Here is a 17,496-nt window from a genome sequence, read left to right as displayed (position 1 = left end):
GGAAAGTTTTAAATATAAATTTATTTTTCATAAAGTCATGGGAAAAAGAAGGAAAATATAGTCTTATCCCTGTTTTATACTCACTTGCTAGGCACAGAAAAAAAGGTATACCTGCTCAGATATTCACAAAGAAAAATTTTTTTTTCTATACATTTAGATTTACCAGTCTACAAAATAAACACTCAGTTCACCTGCCCATACTATTTTCATGCACAGCAAGCTCTTTCCCTTTCCTGAAAATACTTTATCTTCTTATAAAAATTAGAGCAGTTTTCTTATCTTTTCTACCACAGCTGTACATTTGAGGCAACTTTTAAAATACAAATGGTATGCGAGACCAGCACAGTAGCATAGTGGTTAAGTTCAGCACGCTCCACTTTGTTGGCCCAAGTTCACGGGTTTGGATCCCTGGCATGGACCTATACCACTCGTCAGCCATGCTGTGGCGGTGACCCACATACAAATTAGAGGAAGACTGGCAATAGATGTTAGCTCAGGGCAAATTTTGCTCAGCAAAAAAAAAAAAAAAAAAAAAAAATATATATATATACACACATAAATGGTAAAGAAAACAAGAAGCTATTCAGTGCTAGCATCAAAACACTTGATAGGTTTCTGAAGGCTTAATTTATAAATAAAATTAGTTGTCAATTTTTAAGTTGACTGTATTATTACATGAACTCCTAAAATAACGTGTTCTACTATACTTTGGGTATGACTTCTAAGGATAAAAACCACAGAATATTAGTATCAAAAGATACGTCAGAGGTCATCTCACACAGCTCCTTCATTTTGAAGACAAGGAAACTGAGGCCCAGAAATAGACCCAGGGCCAAGCGGTAACAGGACCAAGACTAGAACCCAAGACTTCCGATGCCTATTCCTAGTATTACTGCCCTCAGAAAACATATATGAAGCAAAGAAAAATAAGTAAGAATGACCGGTATTTTGAGTGAGGAAGACAGACTTACTGAATTGACAGATATGTTCATAATAATTAGACTCTGGCATTGCTGTTATAGTCACCAAGGGACAGCTGTTTCCAGATAGGGTTTCACATAACACATCTTTCCGAAAATAGATTTGCTGAGGATTGTACGCTGATTCCAACTTCTGAAGATGCATCTTGATAAAAATTTAAAAGCAAAGTATACAATCATTTATAAATTCCCTATGATAAACAGAAATAAATGCATCCAGATCTCCACATAACTAAAAGTGAATCAGATTTCTAATCCCTTCCCTGAAAACTTTAGGGGGCCAAATGTAGTTCAAATGTCAGTATTTGGGGAACTTGAGAAAAGAGGACAGACACAGAGCATACAACATTAACTATGCAACACCACTCGCGGGCTCGGCAGCGGCAGCCTGGAACGAGCACATTATTATTTCTGCAGCAAAACACATGAAGAGTCATTCTAAGTGGAATCAATATGCTAAATAAGCTCACATCACTTCAGGCCAGGCTTTGCTGCCAAATGGGTTATGAAAAAGCTTTCGGTTTTCAAAGCCTTCTGAATTTTGAAATTGTGAGTGACTGTAGACCTGCAACAGCAATCTAAAATAGGCAGAATGAGAATTGTGTAGCACAAGATTTTTTAACAACTTATCCTGATTTCAAGATTAATACAGGTTCATTGTAAAATGTCTGGAAGACACAAAAAGTAGAAAGAAAAAATTTAAAACACCCATAATTGCATCACCTACATTACTACTAACACATGCCAATGTTTATAAACAAAACTGTAATTACATGAGTTTTTATAACCTGCTTTTATCAGTTAATAATGTATACACACATACATATATTCATAAGTATGATTACATATCATTAAACATCTTAAATGCGTCTTTTGAAAACACAGTTTTAACGGTTTTAGCATATAGATACACAAAAACGAAACTGTTCAATCCCGTATTTTAAGAGACTTAGTTGGTCTCCCAACTTTTGCCTTTGTTCACTGACATCGTCACTATTCACTGTGTGGCACCATGTCCACTGGGGACGGAACAGTGAACACATGAGCCCACCCCAGGGAAATCTAGAGTGCTGTGAGAGCTGCCACACAAGAGAGGGCAGCCGGGCTGTGTCTGGGCAGTAAGGAAAAGCCTTCCAGAGAAAACGACATTTAGACTCAGATCCAAGGATGAGTGAGAGGACAGAGAAGAGGGCCGCAGGCAGAAGGAGGGGTAAACAGGAGGATCACAAAACAAGAAAGAAGAAGGGCATTTTAAAGAACTGAAAAAGATTCACTATAGCTAGGCCAGAAAGGGTGAGATAGAGAGAATTTAACCCAGAATGAAGGGCCTTGTAGACCAGTCCTTCCCAAAGTATAGTATATGTACTACTGGCAACTGAGATGATTAAGAGATATGTGGACAATCTAAGAAAAAAATTAATAGGTATGTATTTTACTGTGAATTAATTCCATAGCTATTAACTTAGGATGAGGATAAACTTTAAAGAGTGAATTATTTTAAGGTCTATTTAAAGATAAACATTAAATAAATAATAGTTCAAATAGTATGTGACTATGACAAATATCATGTAAAATAACATGGAAATGACTGAATGAACCATGGTAAGAATCTCAGACTTCATACAAATGGCAGGAAAAATCACTAAGGAGCTTTAAGCAGGGGATTTATATGATTAGATTTGCCATCAAAGAGTCCTCTTGCTACAGCATAGAAAAAAGACTAATGAAGAGGAAAGCGGTAAAAGTGAATTGTGAATTCTAGGACACCAGTCAGAGAGGTTGGCAGAAGTCCAGGTGGGAAACAATGGTGATGCCTGGAAATGGTCGTGGTAGTGGAATAGGAAGAAAGGAAAGGAATTCAAAATATATTAAAAAGGTAACGTCAGCAAAGAACAACAACACGTAACCCTGTAAATAACAACACTATGTATTCTGGTGCCGTGTTATTCAGCACAGAAAGATACCTAATTACTCCTTTCTTGCAGGTTGTAATCTTTATTAAAATGATGTGAGCCTCCTTGAGTGTTCTCAGCCCTGAGATCTCTCCTGCTCTATCGACTTTCTCTCATTTTCCCCTCTCTAATAATTTGGAAGCTTGTTTGTAATCATAGTGCTCCAATTTCTTTCTGGGTAACTTGATCCTTGATCATTAGGACAGACATTCTGTTCTGAGAATAAATCTAGCACAGTAATTACTTGAATTAATTCATTTATGTTTGTTTTACAATGCAAATATTCAAAAATCTCAAGAGAATCCACAAAACAACTCTTATACCTCATATTCTAAGGAATCTGTTTCTAGAACTCCATATAAAACCACTAAAAAAGAATGAAGTCCCTACAGGAAAGCTTAAATTACATCTTCATTTTTCTACTGTTATATTTTCTATGAGATTCAATGCTTCTCGTTAAACAAGTGGAAATATCACCTAGTTAAAATCTGTAAAGCACAGAATCTTAAAGAACAGTAGATTTCTACACAAAGATGGAGAGTAAAATCACATCAAATTTCCTTACTATTTCTATTAAATAAAGACTACATTCTCATTTTACTCCCTTTAATGTTTTCAACAAATATAATATTGTTTTCTAAAATCTTCAGCACTGGATCATTTTCTTATTTTATTGAGAGATTTAATTAAAGCAATTTTTCAATGATTGGACACATGCATATAACACAATAATGGTCATAATACAACTTGATGAGTCCTCACCTGTAAAGTTGAATACGTGTATGGATAGTGATAAGCAAAGTAGCACACATCATCTTTATGTGGAAAACTGACAGTGAAGGTAATTGTGTAGTAGGATTTCCCCTTTTGCCCACCTGCAGCAACTGAACTTCTTGAGAAGTGATTTCTGTAATAGAAAAGCACAAAACATATTGATTTCATCTACATGAAAATTCTAACTTTTCTTGCTATTTTTATTAAACAGAACTTCATGGAAAAAAGAGAAAAACCATGGTAGGTAAAAGTTTAACTTAAATACTCTGTAAAACATAGCCTTGGTAGTAACAAAGCAGTTAACTGCTATCAGCCAAAATCATTACTTTTCAATTCTAAATTTACTAATTAAAGCTAATATTCTACACATCAATAAAAATTTTAGAATCTCATTCTTCATTAGCCATACACATTACTGGATCTACACAATTATCATGAATGGCTGCTACAACCGTTAAATGAAAGCTGATGGACACCTTCATAGTGGATGCATCAGGGAAAAAACCTAAATTCACTATCAATCTTCAGATTACAAAAAAAGAAATAACCAGATGAGATGTGTTTCCTGATGTGATACAAGAGAAATTCACTGCACCTTCTATGAAGTATTCTTGCCAAAAATCAAAGTTGATCAAGCTTCTAGATCTAACTACTAGTTTATAAGAACTGAGAAAGAAGAATTTGTTACAAACAGGGATGCAATCAGCAAAATCCAAAATGTGGAAAATCTTGCAAGACAAATGATCCAGTTTCTTCAACAAATAAATGATGTGTAGGAAAAAAGGAAACTTACAAATTGAAAGAGTCTTACGGGACATCAAAAATCAAACGCAATGTGTGATCCCTGGTTGGTCTGACTGAAACAAACCAACTATAAAATAAGATTTATGAGATAACTGGGGAAGTTTGAACATTGACTATATATTTTATCATATTAAGGAATTTCTTTAGGCGTGAAAACGGCTTTGTGGTTAGACTGCCTTAAATGTATCTCTAAAGAAAAAGATCTTTGAAGTCTTTATGAATAAATATGACATCCGGAAATGCCTTTAAAAATTCAGTGAGGAGGTGGGGGTGAAAGTATAGCTAAAACACAACTAACTATGTGCTGATAGTTGTTGAAACCAGGTAATGAATACATGGGGCCTCATTATCTTATTATCTGTGTTTGTAAATGTTTGAAGATTTCCATAATAAAAAGTTTTTAAAACTACATGTTACTTTCCAGACTTCAAATACCACTGACATATGATGACCTAAAAATGCTGTGTCTGTTAATTTAATTTGTAAAATTTCAAATCACTTTGTATTATTTAAGCCACAAACTAAAGAAAAGCAACAACCTATAGATTATTTATTTATGTACACACACATTCACATACATACACATTCAAGTTTGCACATAAGCAAACTGATATAGTCTGCATCAACTTAGCCACTGTATCTTGAATGATAGTTGCTTAAGGGTTGTGGAAAATGCAAAGTATGTTCCAGAACTAGTCCCTGCCAATTCTTTTCACCCAAAAGTTTAACATCTAACTGAAAAGGTATTTATACCACCACATTATAGCTATATTGAAGTTTACAGGTTATACTCTTTCACATACTGGTGGAAGGCAGTCTCATTCTCATTTTACAGATGAGATAAACAGGCATGAGTGGACTTTGTTAACGTGAAAGATTAAGACACAATGCAAAAAACAGTAGATTTTAATCCTCACTATCTGGATTTCAGGCTTCAGAAAAGCAACTAGAACAGTGCTTGTTACATAGAAAACAGTTAATAAATGTCTGTTGAATTGACCTGAATTCCAGTTCCAGATCTAGAAGCAGCCAAAAGAAAAAACAAAAACTCAACTAAATGAATGAAGATCCTTGCCATCACCCTTACACAGAATACCCTGTCATGCTATGAGCATTCACTTGACAACGTGAAAAAGAAAGGTATTCATGGATTGATGGTTTCTCCTGTGCAAAGGGAGAGAAGCATGAAAGAAATAATACTTTGTGAAAAACACTGCTTCATCCTCTGACAGTCTAAACCACTCTGCCAAAACCTGAGCAAGCACTGTGCAGATCCGCACTGCGGAAACCTCTACTGAGATAAACTCCACTGGACGTTTTCTTTCCCAGAAAGTAACAGCACTGAAGACTTAAGTTTCTCCAAAGCCTCATCATAAACTGTTAAGAACAGTTTAATCTTAGAAGCATTTTTCTAATGATAAAACCAAAAAAGAAGAAACATTAGTGTAATTAAGCACAATATAAAAGGTAAAAATCCACTAAACAAAAATGTCAGCATTAAGATTAATAGCACAGAAGAAACGGGGAGGCCAAGTACAGTCAACAGTGGAAGTTATCTGGAAACATATTACACACAGAGACAGTAAAAATGGGAAGCAAGGCATGTGGTGGTCCTAGATCACTTCAACATGAAGCTGAAGAAAAACTTAATTATTCCACTGAAGCAATAAATGATTCCTAGCACTTATTTCCAACTCAATAAGGAGATCACCCCTTGAAGTCAGACTTGAACTGTATAAAAATGAGATAAACATTTGTGTGTAGAAAAGATAAGAAGTACACATAATATTATCACAACAACAAAAGCCACTCCAAATTATTTCCTAGAATTTCTATTTTCAGTTACATTTAATAAAGTTTCCAGAGTTTTAAAGCTAAAATAGTTGAGGACACATAGCTGTCTAAGTGGTGGAGCTGTCTAAGATTTAGACCTAAGTACGTCTGTCTACAGAACGCATTTTATTTCTACTAAATATACCCCCCTAAATGGATCTCAGATTTTAAAGGACTTTCTGTTAGATGTCATACTAAAGCATATCACCACAACTCAAAGAATGCAATGACAACTCTACATTTTATCTTTAAATAGAAGGAATTTAATATTCCCTTCTGTAAGCTGCTGTCCTATTATTCTCAGAATACTTACTTATAGTAACAAATGTCAGTCCCCACACGAATCCACCATGGTCTGGCATTTAACGCCTCCTGAACTGAATACATGAGTGGCTGCATACCTTTGACAGAAAGAGAAAAAAGAGAAAATGCTTTTCAGAATTTTTGAGTTGAAAATTAATCTTGCCATTGTAGAAAACACCAAATGTTCACGAAAGCTAAAAGAAAATACCTTTTTTTATTATGTATAAAAAAGCAATCAGAGAAATTTCTTTAAAATTTCCTAAGTCAGTCAATGATACACTTTTATTTCCAGTTTAACTAAAATGGGATTACAATTTTAATAAGTGAAAACTCACTACACTTTTTTCTATTATCTTTCCTATATTAGATCAACTAAAATAACAAGGAATATATATTCCTTGTAACAAGTGAGAGAGTCAAAAAATACATAAAGACATAGTATATGATCACCCCTCTGCACCCCATGGAGTCCCATCCACACTGAGGTTAAGAGAAAAATAGCATCAAAATGGCACGACTGTTTTCTTCCTCACCCTTCTCCTCACAAATACATGTTTACAGCGGGGAGTGGGGAGATTGTTAACAAAAATAGAATTAAATATATGGTATATTTTCCTGGGTAGTTTTAGAAATATACTTTCCACATGAACTTTAAAATCATCTTATCCAATTTCATAAAATAATGTACTGGGTTTCTAACTGGAATTAGTGAACTTCATATGTTCATTTTAGAAAGGTTGATAATTTTTATTGAGATCTGGTTTGACTTTCCTTAAATTCTAATTTAAAGATATTTTCTTGCTACAGAACCATTTTTTTAAACTTATCTCTGAGTATTTTTATTAGTCTTTGGTAGTCTCTTGTATTTTCTAGGTATGTAAATATCTGTAATTTAAAATATTTTATCTCCTCTTCTTGTATTTATATCAGTTATTTCATTTCCTACTCTTATGAAACAACTTCAAAAACAATTCTGAATACAGTAGTAAGAACAAACCACTCTATCTTGTTCATAATTTCAATCAAAATGTTTTGCCATTCAATGCAATATTTGCCAATTTTTTTCTGCAAATTCACTTTATCATGTTTAAGCAATATAAAGAACTAAACACTGCATAATTTCCATGTGCCAGACACTGCTGTTAAGTACTTCTACATGTCACGTGATTAAACCCTCGCCACAGCCCTCGGTGGCAGGTGCTATGCTTATCCCATAACTGGAGCAGTTTCTTCCATAATTCGTATTACACCTAAGTGTTTTAAATATTTTATCAAATGCCTTTTCAGCATCCACTGATAGAATCACATGGCTTTTCTTAATCTATTGATGCAATAAATTATATTGATAGGTTTCCTATTGTGAACTATTTCTGCAGTCCAAGAAAATGCTATTCTTTTAATAGTATATGATTAAAGCAGCTAAAATCTCATTTAGAATTTTTGCATCTAAAAATTGTCCTTTTTTTAAAAACTTACTTTTACCAAGTATTGGTATAAGATTACACTAGTTTTAGAAAAATACATTAAAAAGATGTCCACCATTTATTGGAATAAATAAAAGTACAATCTCTCTCTTTCTTTTTTTTTGGTGAGGATGATTGTCCCTGAGCTAACACCTGTACCAATCTTCCTCTATTTCGTATGTGGGATGCTGCCACAGCACAGCTTGATGAGTGGTGAGTAGGTCCACACCCAGGATCTGAACCAGCAAACCCCAGGCCATCAAAGCAGAGCACACGAACTTAACCACTACACCACCAGGCCAGCCCCAAAATACAAGTACAAGCTATTTTTTAAATGGTAAATATAATTCAGCTGGAATACCATCTCCATACAGTGACTAATAAATTCGTGTATTTTTAACTTCCTTTTCAACGGTTGTAGTCTGATCAGAACCTCTACTTTTTATTAATCAGTTTTGGTTATTTCTATGTTTTACTTTATTTCTATCTCGTTGTTTTCAGCATTTTTTAAAATTAATTCTCTTCTCCTACTTCCTTTTATTTTCTTGTATTTCTAATTTCTTGAGTACTTAGTTAACTTATTTTCAGTCTTTGTTATTTTAAATAATGCAAGTTATTAAAGGCTTTCAAGTTCCTTCCAAATCCCAGTACCTCTATGTCCCCTAAGCCTATAAAGAGTGCTCCCTTGCAGCACATTCCAGATCAGAGCTGTCCAAGTGAACTCCTGCCAGAAGGGAAAGGAGCTCTGGATCTGCACGGTCCGATGCGGAGCCGCGGGCCACACACGGCTATCAAGCTCAGAAAACGAGCCTAGTGCCACTAAAGAAGTAAATTTCAAATTTTTAATTAATTTAAATTTAAACAGCCACAGGTGGTTAGTCACTATTATATTGGACAGCATAGTTCTAGATAATTTGTTATATCAGTTTTAAATTTTCTCCTCAGGAACAATACTACATATTTCCAAGTATTGATTTTCTTTCTTTTTTTTTAAAGATTGGTACCTGAGCTAACATCTGTTGCCAATCTTTTTCTTCTTCTTCTTCTTCTTCTTCTCCCCAAAGCCCCCCATAGCTGTATATCCTAGTTGTGGGTCCTTCCAGTTGTGGCACGTGGGACAACGCCTCAGCATGGCCTGATGAGCAGTGCCACGTCCACACCCAGGATCCCAACCGGCGAAACCCTGGGCCACCGAAGTAGAGCCCGAGAACTTAACCACTTGGCCACAGGGCCGGCCCCAAGTATTGATTTTCTGTTGACTATCTGTTGATTTCTACTAGTATTCTGGGTCACAATGAAATCTACAAAATCTCTTGGTTTTTTTAAATAACCAATAAATTTTCTCTGTAACAAAATATGAAAACAGTTTTAAATGCTTCATGAACCTAAGGAAGATAGCTTCCTGTGCTGCTTCTATAAAGCAGACAGTAAAAGGTGAAAAACAACAGTACTTACACTAAGATTCCAGAAATACAGCTCAATGCAAAGCCAAGGTGCACGCCCCCAAAATAAAGTATTTCCAGGGTCTAGTTCAAACATATTCTTTCATACACATCATCAAATACTCCATCTCATGTGACATTTGGTTTGTTTCATATTTGTAGCATGACTTTGCATAGTTTTCCTGTTGTTTTATCCTTCTATGAGAGAAGATACATGGGCCTTTTTACCCCATATCCTTACCATTTCTGTTTCTTTCTTTCTTTTTTTTTTGAGGAAGATTAGCCCTGAGCTAACTGCTGCCAATCCTCCTCTTTTCGCTGAAGAAGACTGGCCTTGAACTAACATCCATGCCCATCTTCCTCTAATTTATACATGGGATGCCTACCACAGCATGGCATGTCAAGTGGTGCCATGACCTCACCCGCAATCCGAACCAGTGAACCCCAGGCCGCCGAGAAGTGGAACGTGCACACTTAACGGCTGCGCCACCGGGCTGGCCCTCTGTGTCTTAATCATATCATTTCTTAGAATCCATTTCATTTTTTTTAAGGTATAACTACAGGATCCCACTAACTTCCAATTCTAATTTGAGGAATGCTCCTCAGCTTTCATCCTGTTATTTCTTTTCACTGGAGTCCCAGATCAGTTTCAACATTTCTTCTATCTCACATCTTAAATTTCTTAAAATTTACTCTCAGCTGACTGAAGCACATCTTCAAATATGTTCTCAACATGGGATCCTAACGAATCCAAAAATCAAGCTTGTTGACTATTCTTCAAATTCTCCATACTGTTGCTCATGTTTTGTCTTCTTGACACGTCAAAGTTTGAAAGGGGTATTTTAAATTCTTACAGTAATTGTCTTCTAATCAAGCTGTATTTCCTGGAACTTTTGCTCTCCCTATGTGGGTGCCGTATAGTTATGGCTATTGTTGTATTGTATAAAGGTCTGTGTTCTGCACAGCAAAGGGACCAACAAAGTGAAAAGGCTACCTACCAAATGGGAGAAAATATTTGCAAATCAAATATCTGATAAGGGGTTAATATTCAAAATATATAAAGAACTCATATAACTCAATAGCAAAAAACCAACCTGATTAAAACATGGCCAGAGTATCTGAATAGACATTTTTCCAAAGACGACACACAGATGGCCAACAGCTACATGAAAAGGTGCTCAACATCACTAATCATCAGGGAAATGCAAATCAAAACCACAATGAGATATCACCTCATACATGCTAGACCAGCTATTATCAAAAAGACAAGAAATAATAAGTGTTGGTGACAATGTGGAGAAAAGGGAACCCTGAGCACTGTGGATGGAAATGTAAATTGGTGCAACCACTATGGAAAACAGTATGGAGATTCCTCAAAATTAAAAATGAAACTATCATATGATCCAGCAATTCCACTTCTGTGTATTTATCTGAAGGAAATGAAAACGCTAACTCGAAATGATATAAGCACCCCATGTTCACTGCAGCATTATTTACAATAGCCAAGACAAGGAAGCAACTTAAGTGTCCATCGATGGATGAATGGATAAACAAGATGTGGTGTATATATACAATGGAATAATATTCAGCCATAAAAAAGAAAGAAATCTTGCCATCTGTGACAACATAGACGGACCTTGAAGGCATTATGCTAAGTGAAATAAGCCAGATGGAGAAAGAGAAATACAGTCACATGCTGCATAATGGTGTTTCAATGACAAACTACATATACGATGACAGTCCCCTAAGATTAGCCTTGGTGTGCAGTAGGCTATACCATCTAGGTCTGTGTAAGGACACTCTATGATGTTTGCATGATGACAAAATTGCCTAATGATGCATTTCACAGAATGCACCCTCACCATTAGGCAACCCACAACTGTACCATATGATCTCACTTATACGTGACATCCAAAAAAAAACAAACGAAACCCAAACTCATAGATACAGAGAACAGATCAGTGGTGGCCAGAGGCAGGGGGATAAGGGGTGGGCGAAATGGGTGAAAGCTTTCAAAAGGTACAAACTTCCAATTATAAAATAAATTAAGTCATGGCAATGTAATGTATAGCATGGTGATTATAGTTAGTAACACTATATTGTATATTTCAAAGTGGCTAAGAGAGCAGATCTTAAAACTTCTCATCACAAGAAAAAAACTTATAACTATATGTAGTGATGGATGTTAACTAGACTTATTGTGGAGATTATTTCATAACATACAAATATCAAATCATTACATTGTACACCTGACACTAACATAATGTTACATGTCAATTATATCTCAATAAAAGAAAAAGGTTTGTGACTCTTATAGGTTCTTTAAGGGTTGCAACTTGTAAATACAAACCATCCATTCAGTGCTTTTAACCTTGAATTTTTCTTTGACGTTAATGTTACCACTTTTGCTTTTATTTGTATTTGTCTAATTTATCCCTGCCCTATTACTCATTTTCAATTTTTGTGATTTATTTAATTCTCTCTCTCCCCTAAATTGGGTGACTTTCAATAACTGACTTTTGAGCACATTTCAGCTCATTCACAGTCAGTGACGACAGACACACATTTCATTTCATCTCATTCCTTCCATCTTATTTTCTTTCTACCTCTAAATGTTTTTTTCTCCTTCTAACCTTATTTTACTGTCTTGTTTGCATTTCCCCACATTTCCTTTCTTCTCCCACCATTTGGAAGCTTTCTATTGTGGTTTTCTATCCCACTTCCCATCTAATAGTAAGGGTTAACGGACATTTCTCTGATACGATCAAATCAAATAACTAAGCAATCGCACAAGGACAACTCAACTCTCGCTTCTCCCAGATCACTCCCTTTAGAACGTTTTCACTTAAAATATTTAATAAATTCCAAGTCTTCTATCTTGAGATCTTTTTCTTCATTTATTTTCCTCAGAGAGGGTTCAGGGGGAGCACATTTTCTGAATTCTACATACATAAAGATGTAGTTTGTTGGCAGTGACAAATGACAGATTTTGCAAAAGACATTTGGCTGTTCTCTAGCTTCCAGTGCCACAGATGAGAAGTCCAATACTAACCTAATTTTTTCACACATAGAACAATATTGTGACGAAGAGCATGTGATCTGCAACCAGACTACTACCTGGGCGTGAACTCCAATGGCACCACATACCAGACGCACGATCCAGGGCAACTATAAAACCACTTATGCCCCCCTTTTCTCTTCTGTAAAATGAGGGAACAACCTCACTGGGTTGTTTGTCGTGTGGATTAAGAGTATCATACATGTTAGCAATTACAGAAGGCCTGGCACACAGTAAATATTCAACAAATGTTAGCTGCTGTTATTATTATCACTATTTAAGTAAGCAGTTCTTTTAAAGTGGAAGTATGCTAAGATTATCTCTTTATACTCGAAACCCAAGTATTTCACTGGTACATATAAAAGATTCCTGCCTTCCTTATTTCTTCCTAGATTAAGCGAGCCATTTCAATCTGAAACTTCAACCTCCTCCAGACACACAAAACTCATAACACTGGTTAACTATAGTGGAACTATACTGGAACTATAGTGAAACAAGGTTCAGGCTTAGGTCAAAGGGCCCATGAGATTTATCTGAAGTGTTCCAATTTTATAAAAGACAATGTATTCTTATATTACTTTTAAAATGCTAGTTAATTCTGGTCACACTGAAGGGAGGTATATTTGAAAATTCTGACTATAATAAAAACCATTTGAACAAAGGTTGTCCCAGTAAAAATCAATCAAATGAAGTAACTCAAACTGGATAGACCACAGCCTACTCAAGCTGATACAGAAAGGGTATATTTGAGTAACTGATTTAGTCATTAGCCAAAGGATAAACCTTTACGTGCATAACAAATATACTAAGAACGGTCAATCTTGTCACTTGAATACAGACAATCAAATTATTAAATTGCCACAGTGACACCAACAGCCAATGGCACTGGTCTCTAATAATATTCAAGTAAAGGCCGAAGTTGTATTGAGAATATACTCAATAACAAGTGCAGTCACAGAGAAAGACAAAGTATTTTAGGCCCCAATCATCAAATGTACTATGAATCACAGATTCATAAAATTTTCCAGTTGAAGCTAATATCCTCATTTAACAGATGAGGAGGACAAGAAAAGTTTAAACTGGAGCTTGAATAACCTGAAGAAGGCCCCTATCACAAGCTGGATATCTGGACTCAGTGACTCCACAGAGAGAAAAAGACCTGCTTCTAATACGGCTAGTATCACAGCAGAGATTTAACTAAAGATAGGAAGGTCAGATTCTTGGTCTGGAGTATAATGGTAGCCACTTGAATCCGAATCTGTCCACACATCCTCACAAACTTCAACAAGTGGCACAAACAAAACCACACAAGACCCAGGCCTTCAGCATTACTAGAAGACAAAATATAACAAAGATTAAATTACGTATTAGTGGAAAAATCAGCAAAGATATACTAGGGAAATGGAAACAACAAAGTACAGGTTGAGAGCTGGCCTGGTGGAGTGGTGGTGAAGTTTGCACGCTCCACTTCGGCGGCCTGGGGTTTGCGGGTTTGGATCCCAGGCACAGACCTACACACTGCTCAACAAGCCATGCTATGGCAGTGTCCCACACCCAAAAAATAGAGGAAGATTGGCAAAGATGTTAGCTCAGGGACAATCTTACTCACTACAAAAATAAACAAACAGAGGTTGAAATCCTGAGGTCAAAGTAGATTCTAGGCCAAAAAATATTAAATGAGGCAAAGAAGGAACTTTATCAAGTCACAATTCACAGTGAAAATAGAACAATATCCAATATATATGCACTAGATAAGACAACCTCTTATATAAAGCAGAAACTACAGGAGAGGAAAGATGGAAACATACTATTGATGGTAGACTCTAACACACCACTTTCTGTATAAGACCGACAAATTGAACAAAAATTAAGAACATGTATATAGAAGATCTAAATAACATAATCAATAAGGTAAATCTTATGTATATATTTTGAGCACTATATCCTGATAATAGAGATTGTACCTTTTTCTAAGAGCATGTGGAATATTCACAAAAATTGACCATTTATTAAATCAAAAGGAAACATAAGTAAGTTCCATAAAAGAAATATTATCAACAAAACTCTGATCACCATGTAATAAAACTAGAAATTAAAAACAAGATGAAAAAACAAAAAGGGACGACATGTATGCTGGAGGTGGGAAGACAGGCTGATCTGGGTGTCAGACCCTGAATAGAGTGGGGAGGGCATGCAGCCGAGACACGGTAACTGATCAACTAAGTAAATATACTATAAGGATAATGGAAGCCCAAATTCTCCATGCTGGAGAAGGAAGTTGTAAATACGGAAAGAAAACCAGAATAAAGCCTGAGGAATTGAAGGTATCAGTGTGACCTCATGCAGATACTGTACGTGTGTGTATACATACACACACACAAACACATACACATATATATAGAAACTACCACAAATGAAAATTTCTGTATATTTGTATACACAACCATATAATCGCTAATTTTGTCCATTAAGAGGTCCAATAACAATGTGCACCACTATGCACACAGATCTTGGTTTTTAAATATCATTCGCCACTAAAACAAATCAAGGCTCTTTGAAGAAATGATCAATTCCAGGCTAGGGCAGGGAAAGGAAAGATAAGCCTTGAGCATCTTGTTGTGCCAAAAAGCAAGACATTCATAAAAAATGATGGAGACATGTTAAAAGGACACACAAACCGGCATGAAAGGGATCCCACCGGCCATATCTTGCGCAAGTTGAGTGTCAAAATAAATAATGATAGCAACAAATTACAACGCACTGAGTAAACTAGGAAACCAATTCTATGCTGATATTAACATATTGAAAGCTTGATGAGGAATAAGATATTTACATAGTTTCAAAGCACCTCCACATAAAATACTAATTACAAAGAGAAAAAGGGCAAGTCTATAATGGAAAAGCCTGATAGACACCAATTTAATCAAGGGATAAAATTATTATTATCAGTAATGGGACAAACAAAATCCTGTGTCAACAGAGCACAGCACCACTTCTGTGATATTCCTGTCAAAGATGCCTAGCCTAAATCAAATCATGAGGAATATGAGACAACTCCAAACTGAGAACCATTCTACAAACAAGAGTCCTTTAATTTTCAAAAGTGTCAAGGTCATGAATGCTAAAGATTGCGTAATTGTTCCTATGATAGTCTAAAGAGAACTGACAACTAAATACAACATGCGGTTTAAGCAGAATCCTTTTGCTATAATGGACATTATTGAGAAAACAAGTGAAACTTAAATGGAGGTATAAGGATTAGATAGAATTCATGTATCAATAACAATGTCATGATGGTGACAGTTACACTACAGTAATATAGAAAATGCCATTGTTTGTAGAAAATATACTAAAGTATTCTAGGGTGATGGGGTATCATTGCAGATATTCAACATCTGGATAAAGAGTACAACTTTTCTCTAAGTTCGAAATTATGTCAAAATAAAATATTCAGAAAAAGTTGATCATCATAAATTGAACTAGAGTCTTCTTAACACATGCAGCAGTCACCCCATCTGTGGTTTTGCTTTGTGAAATTTCAGTTGCCCCCAGTCAACCACAGTCTGAAAGCAGAAGATCCACCTTCTGATGTATCGTCAGAAGGTCAACAGCAGCTAATGCTACATCACAATGCCTGCGTCATTCACCCGACTTCATCCCACCACACAGGCACTTTATCATCTTACATCATCACAAGAAGGGTGAGTAGAGCACAACAAAATATTTTGAGAGAGACGACCTTCACAAAACTTTTATTACCGTATATTGTCATAATTGTTCTATTTTATTATTAGTTACTGTTAATCTCTTACTGTGCCTAATTTATAAATTTAATTTTATCATAAGTACGTAAGTATAGGAAAAAGCACAATACATATAGGGTTCAGTACTATCTGTGGTTTCAGGCATCTACTGGGGGTCTTGGAACATGTCCCCTGTGGATAAACGGGGACTACTGTATTTTGTGCACGTTCACCTTATGTTTCCAATGAGATCTTCTTCACAGTTCATCCATCCGTTGCCTCATTCATTTAACAGATATTTACTGAATATCTACTAAATGCCATGCTTTAAATACAGTGGTGAGCAACAGAGACGCTGCCCCTGATCTCCTGGAATTTACAAACAAGTGATGGTCATGGGACAAGTAAACTACGTAAAACTGTAAAGAGCACCCTAAAAGGGAAAAACGACAAGGAACATTTATCAAAAGGACTACTCCAGTCTGGGGAGTCAGGAAAGACTTCCTTAGTCAAGAGATAGCTCAGCTCAACTTTGAAGTTTGGAATTAACTAATGTGGGCAAGGTGGGAATGCTACAGACTAGTCTCCAAAATTCTGTTTTGTTGCCTAGTTCCACATATGTTCAATTTATGTAAGAAGGTGGTTAAAAATCCTCATATATCTGCAAGACATGGGAAGGAGGGGCAGAAGGAGAGAGAGAGAGAACGCTTGGACTAAAGCTCCAAGTTGCTAAAATGCAAGACTGCCATCTGGTGGTAATTTGAGCAAACCCCTTTCAAGTAAGGGGGTGGGTGAGATGCGGTGATGGGTTACAGCTGACAGACCACTATTATATAGTGACATAAATGCTCAAATATAAATTCACAAATAAGTTCATCCATTTGTGAGAAAACTAAATAGTTAATAGAAATAACCTACAAACTCCCTAAGAAAAGAGCAATTTGGGAAACAAAAGCAACAGTAATTCTGCCCCTTTTGGGGGGTATTGCCAAAGAACAAGATCTTTATTGGGCACATTTGCTAGAACCCAACACATAAATAATCCCCCAACCAGCATGTCCCAATCACAAAAAAAATTACAGACAATAAGCTACTTTCTAATCAATGTTATTTCTTGATTTCAATCATGTATGCCAATTAAATA

At 35.8% G+C, this 17,496-nt stretch overlaps 1 protein-coding gene across 13 annotated transcripts in view; it reads right to left on the bottom strand.

Annotated features, from left to right (window-relative positions):
- Nucleotides 1-17,496, bottom strand: part of AGTPBP1 (ATP/GTP binding carboxypeptidase 1) — a 175,155-nt gene that overhangs the window by 27,503 nt on the left and 130,156 nt on the right. For all 13 annotated transcript variants that reach the window (XM_023627133.2, XM_070248715.1, XM_023627123.2 and 10 more), the window contains 3 exons: nucleotides 6,657-6,744; nucleotides 3,695-3,839; nucleotides 972-1,125 (listed from right to left, as the gene is read on the bottom strand). In XM_023627133.2, the coding sequence (XP_023482901.2) occupies nucleotides 972-1,125; nucleotides 3,695-3,839; nucleotides 6,657-6,744 (387 nt within the window). The remainder of the gene's footprint in view (nucleotides 1-971; nucleotides 1,126-3,694; nucleotides 3,840-6,656; nucleotides 6,745-17,496) is intronic.

The sequence above is a fragment of the Equus caballus genome, chromosome 23, assembly GCF_041296265.1.
Source record: "Equus caballus isolate H_3958 breed thoroughbred chromosome 23, TB-T2T, whole genome shotgun sequence".
In the NCBI taxonomy this organism is placed as follows: domain Eukaryota; kingdom Metazoa; phylum Chordata; class Mammalia; order Perissodactyla; family Equidae; genus Equus; species Equus caballus.
Note: the sequence above shows the minus strand (reverse complement) of the source record. Positions and strands in the feature narration are given on the sequence as shown.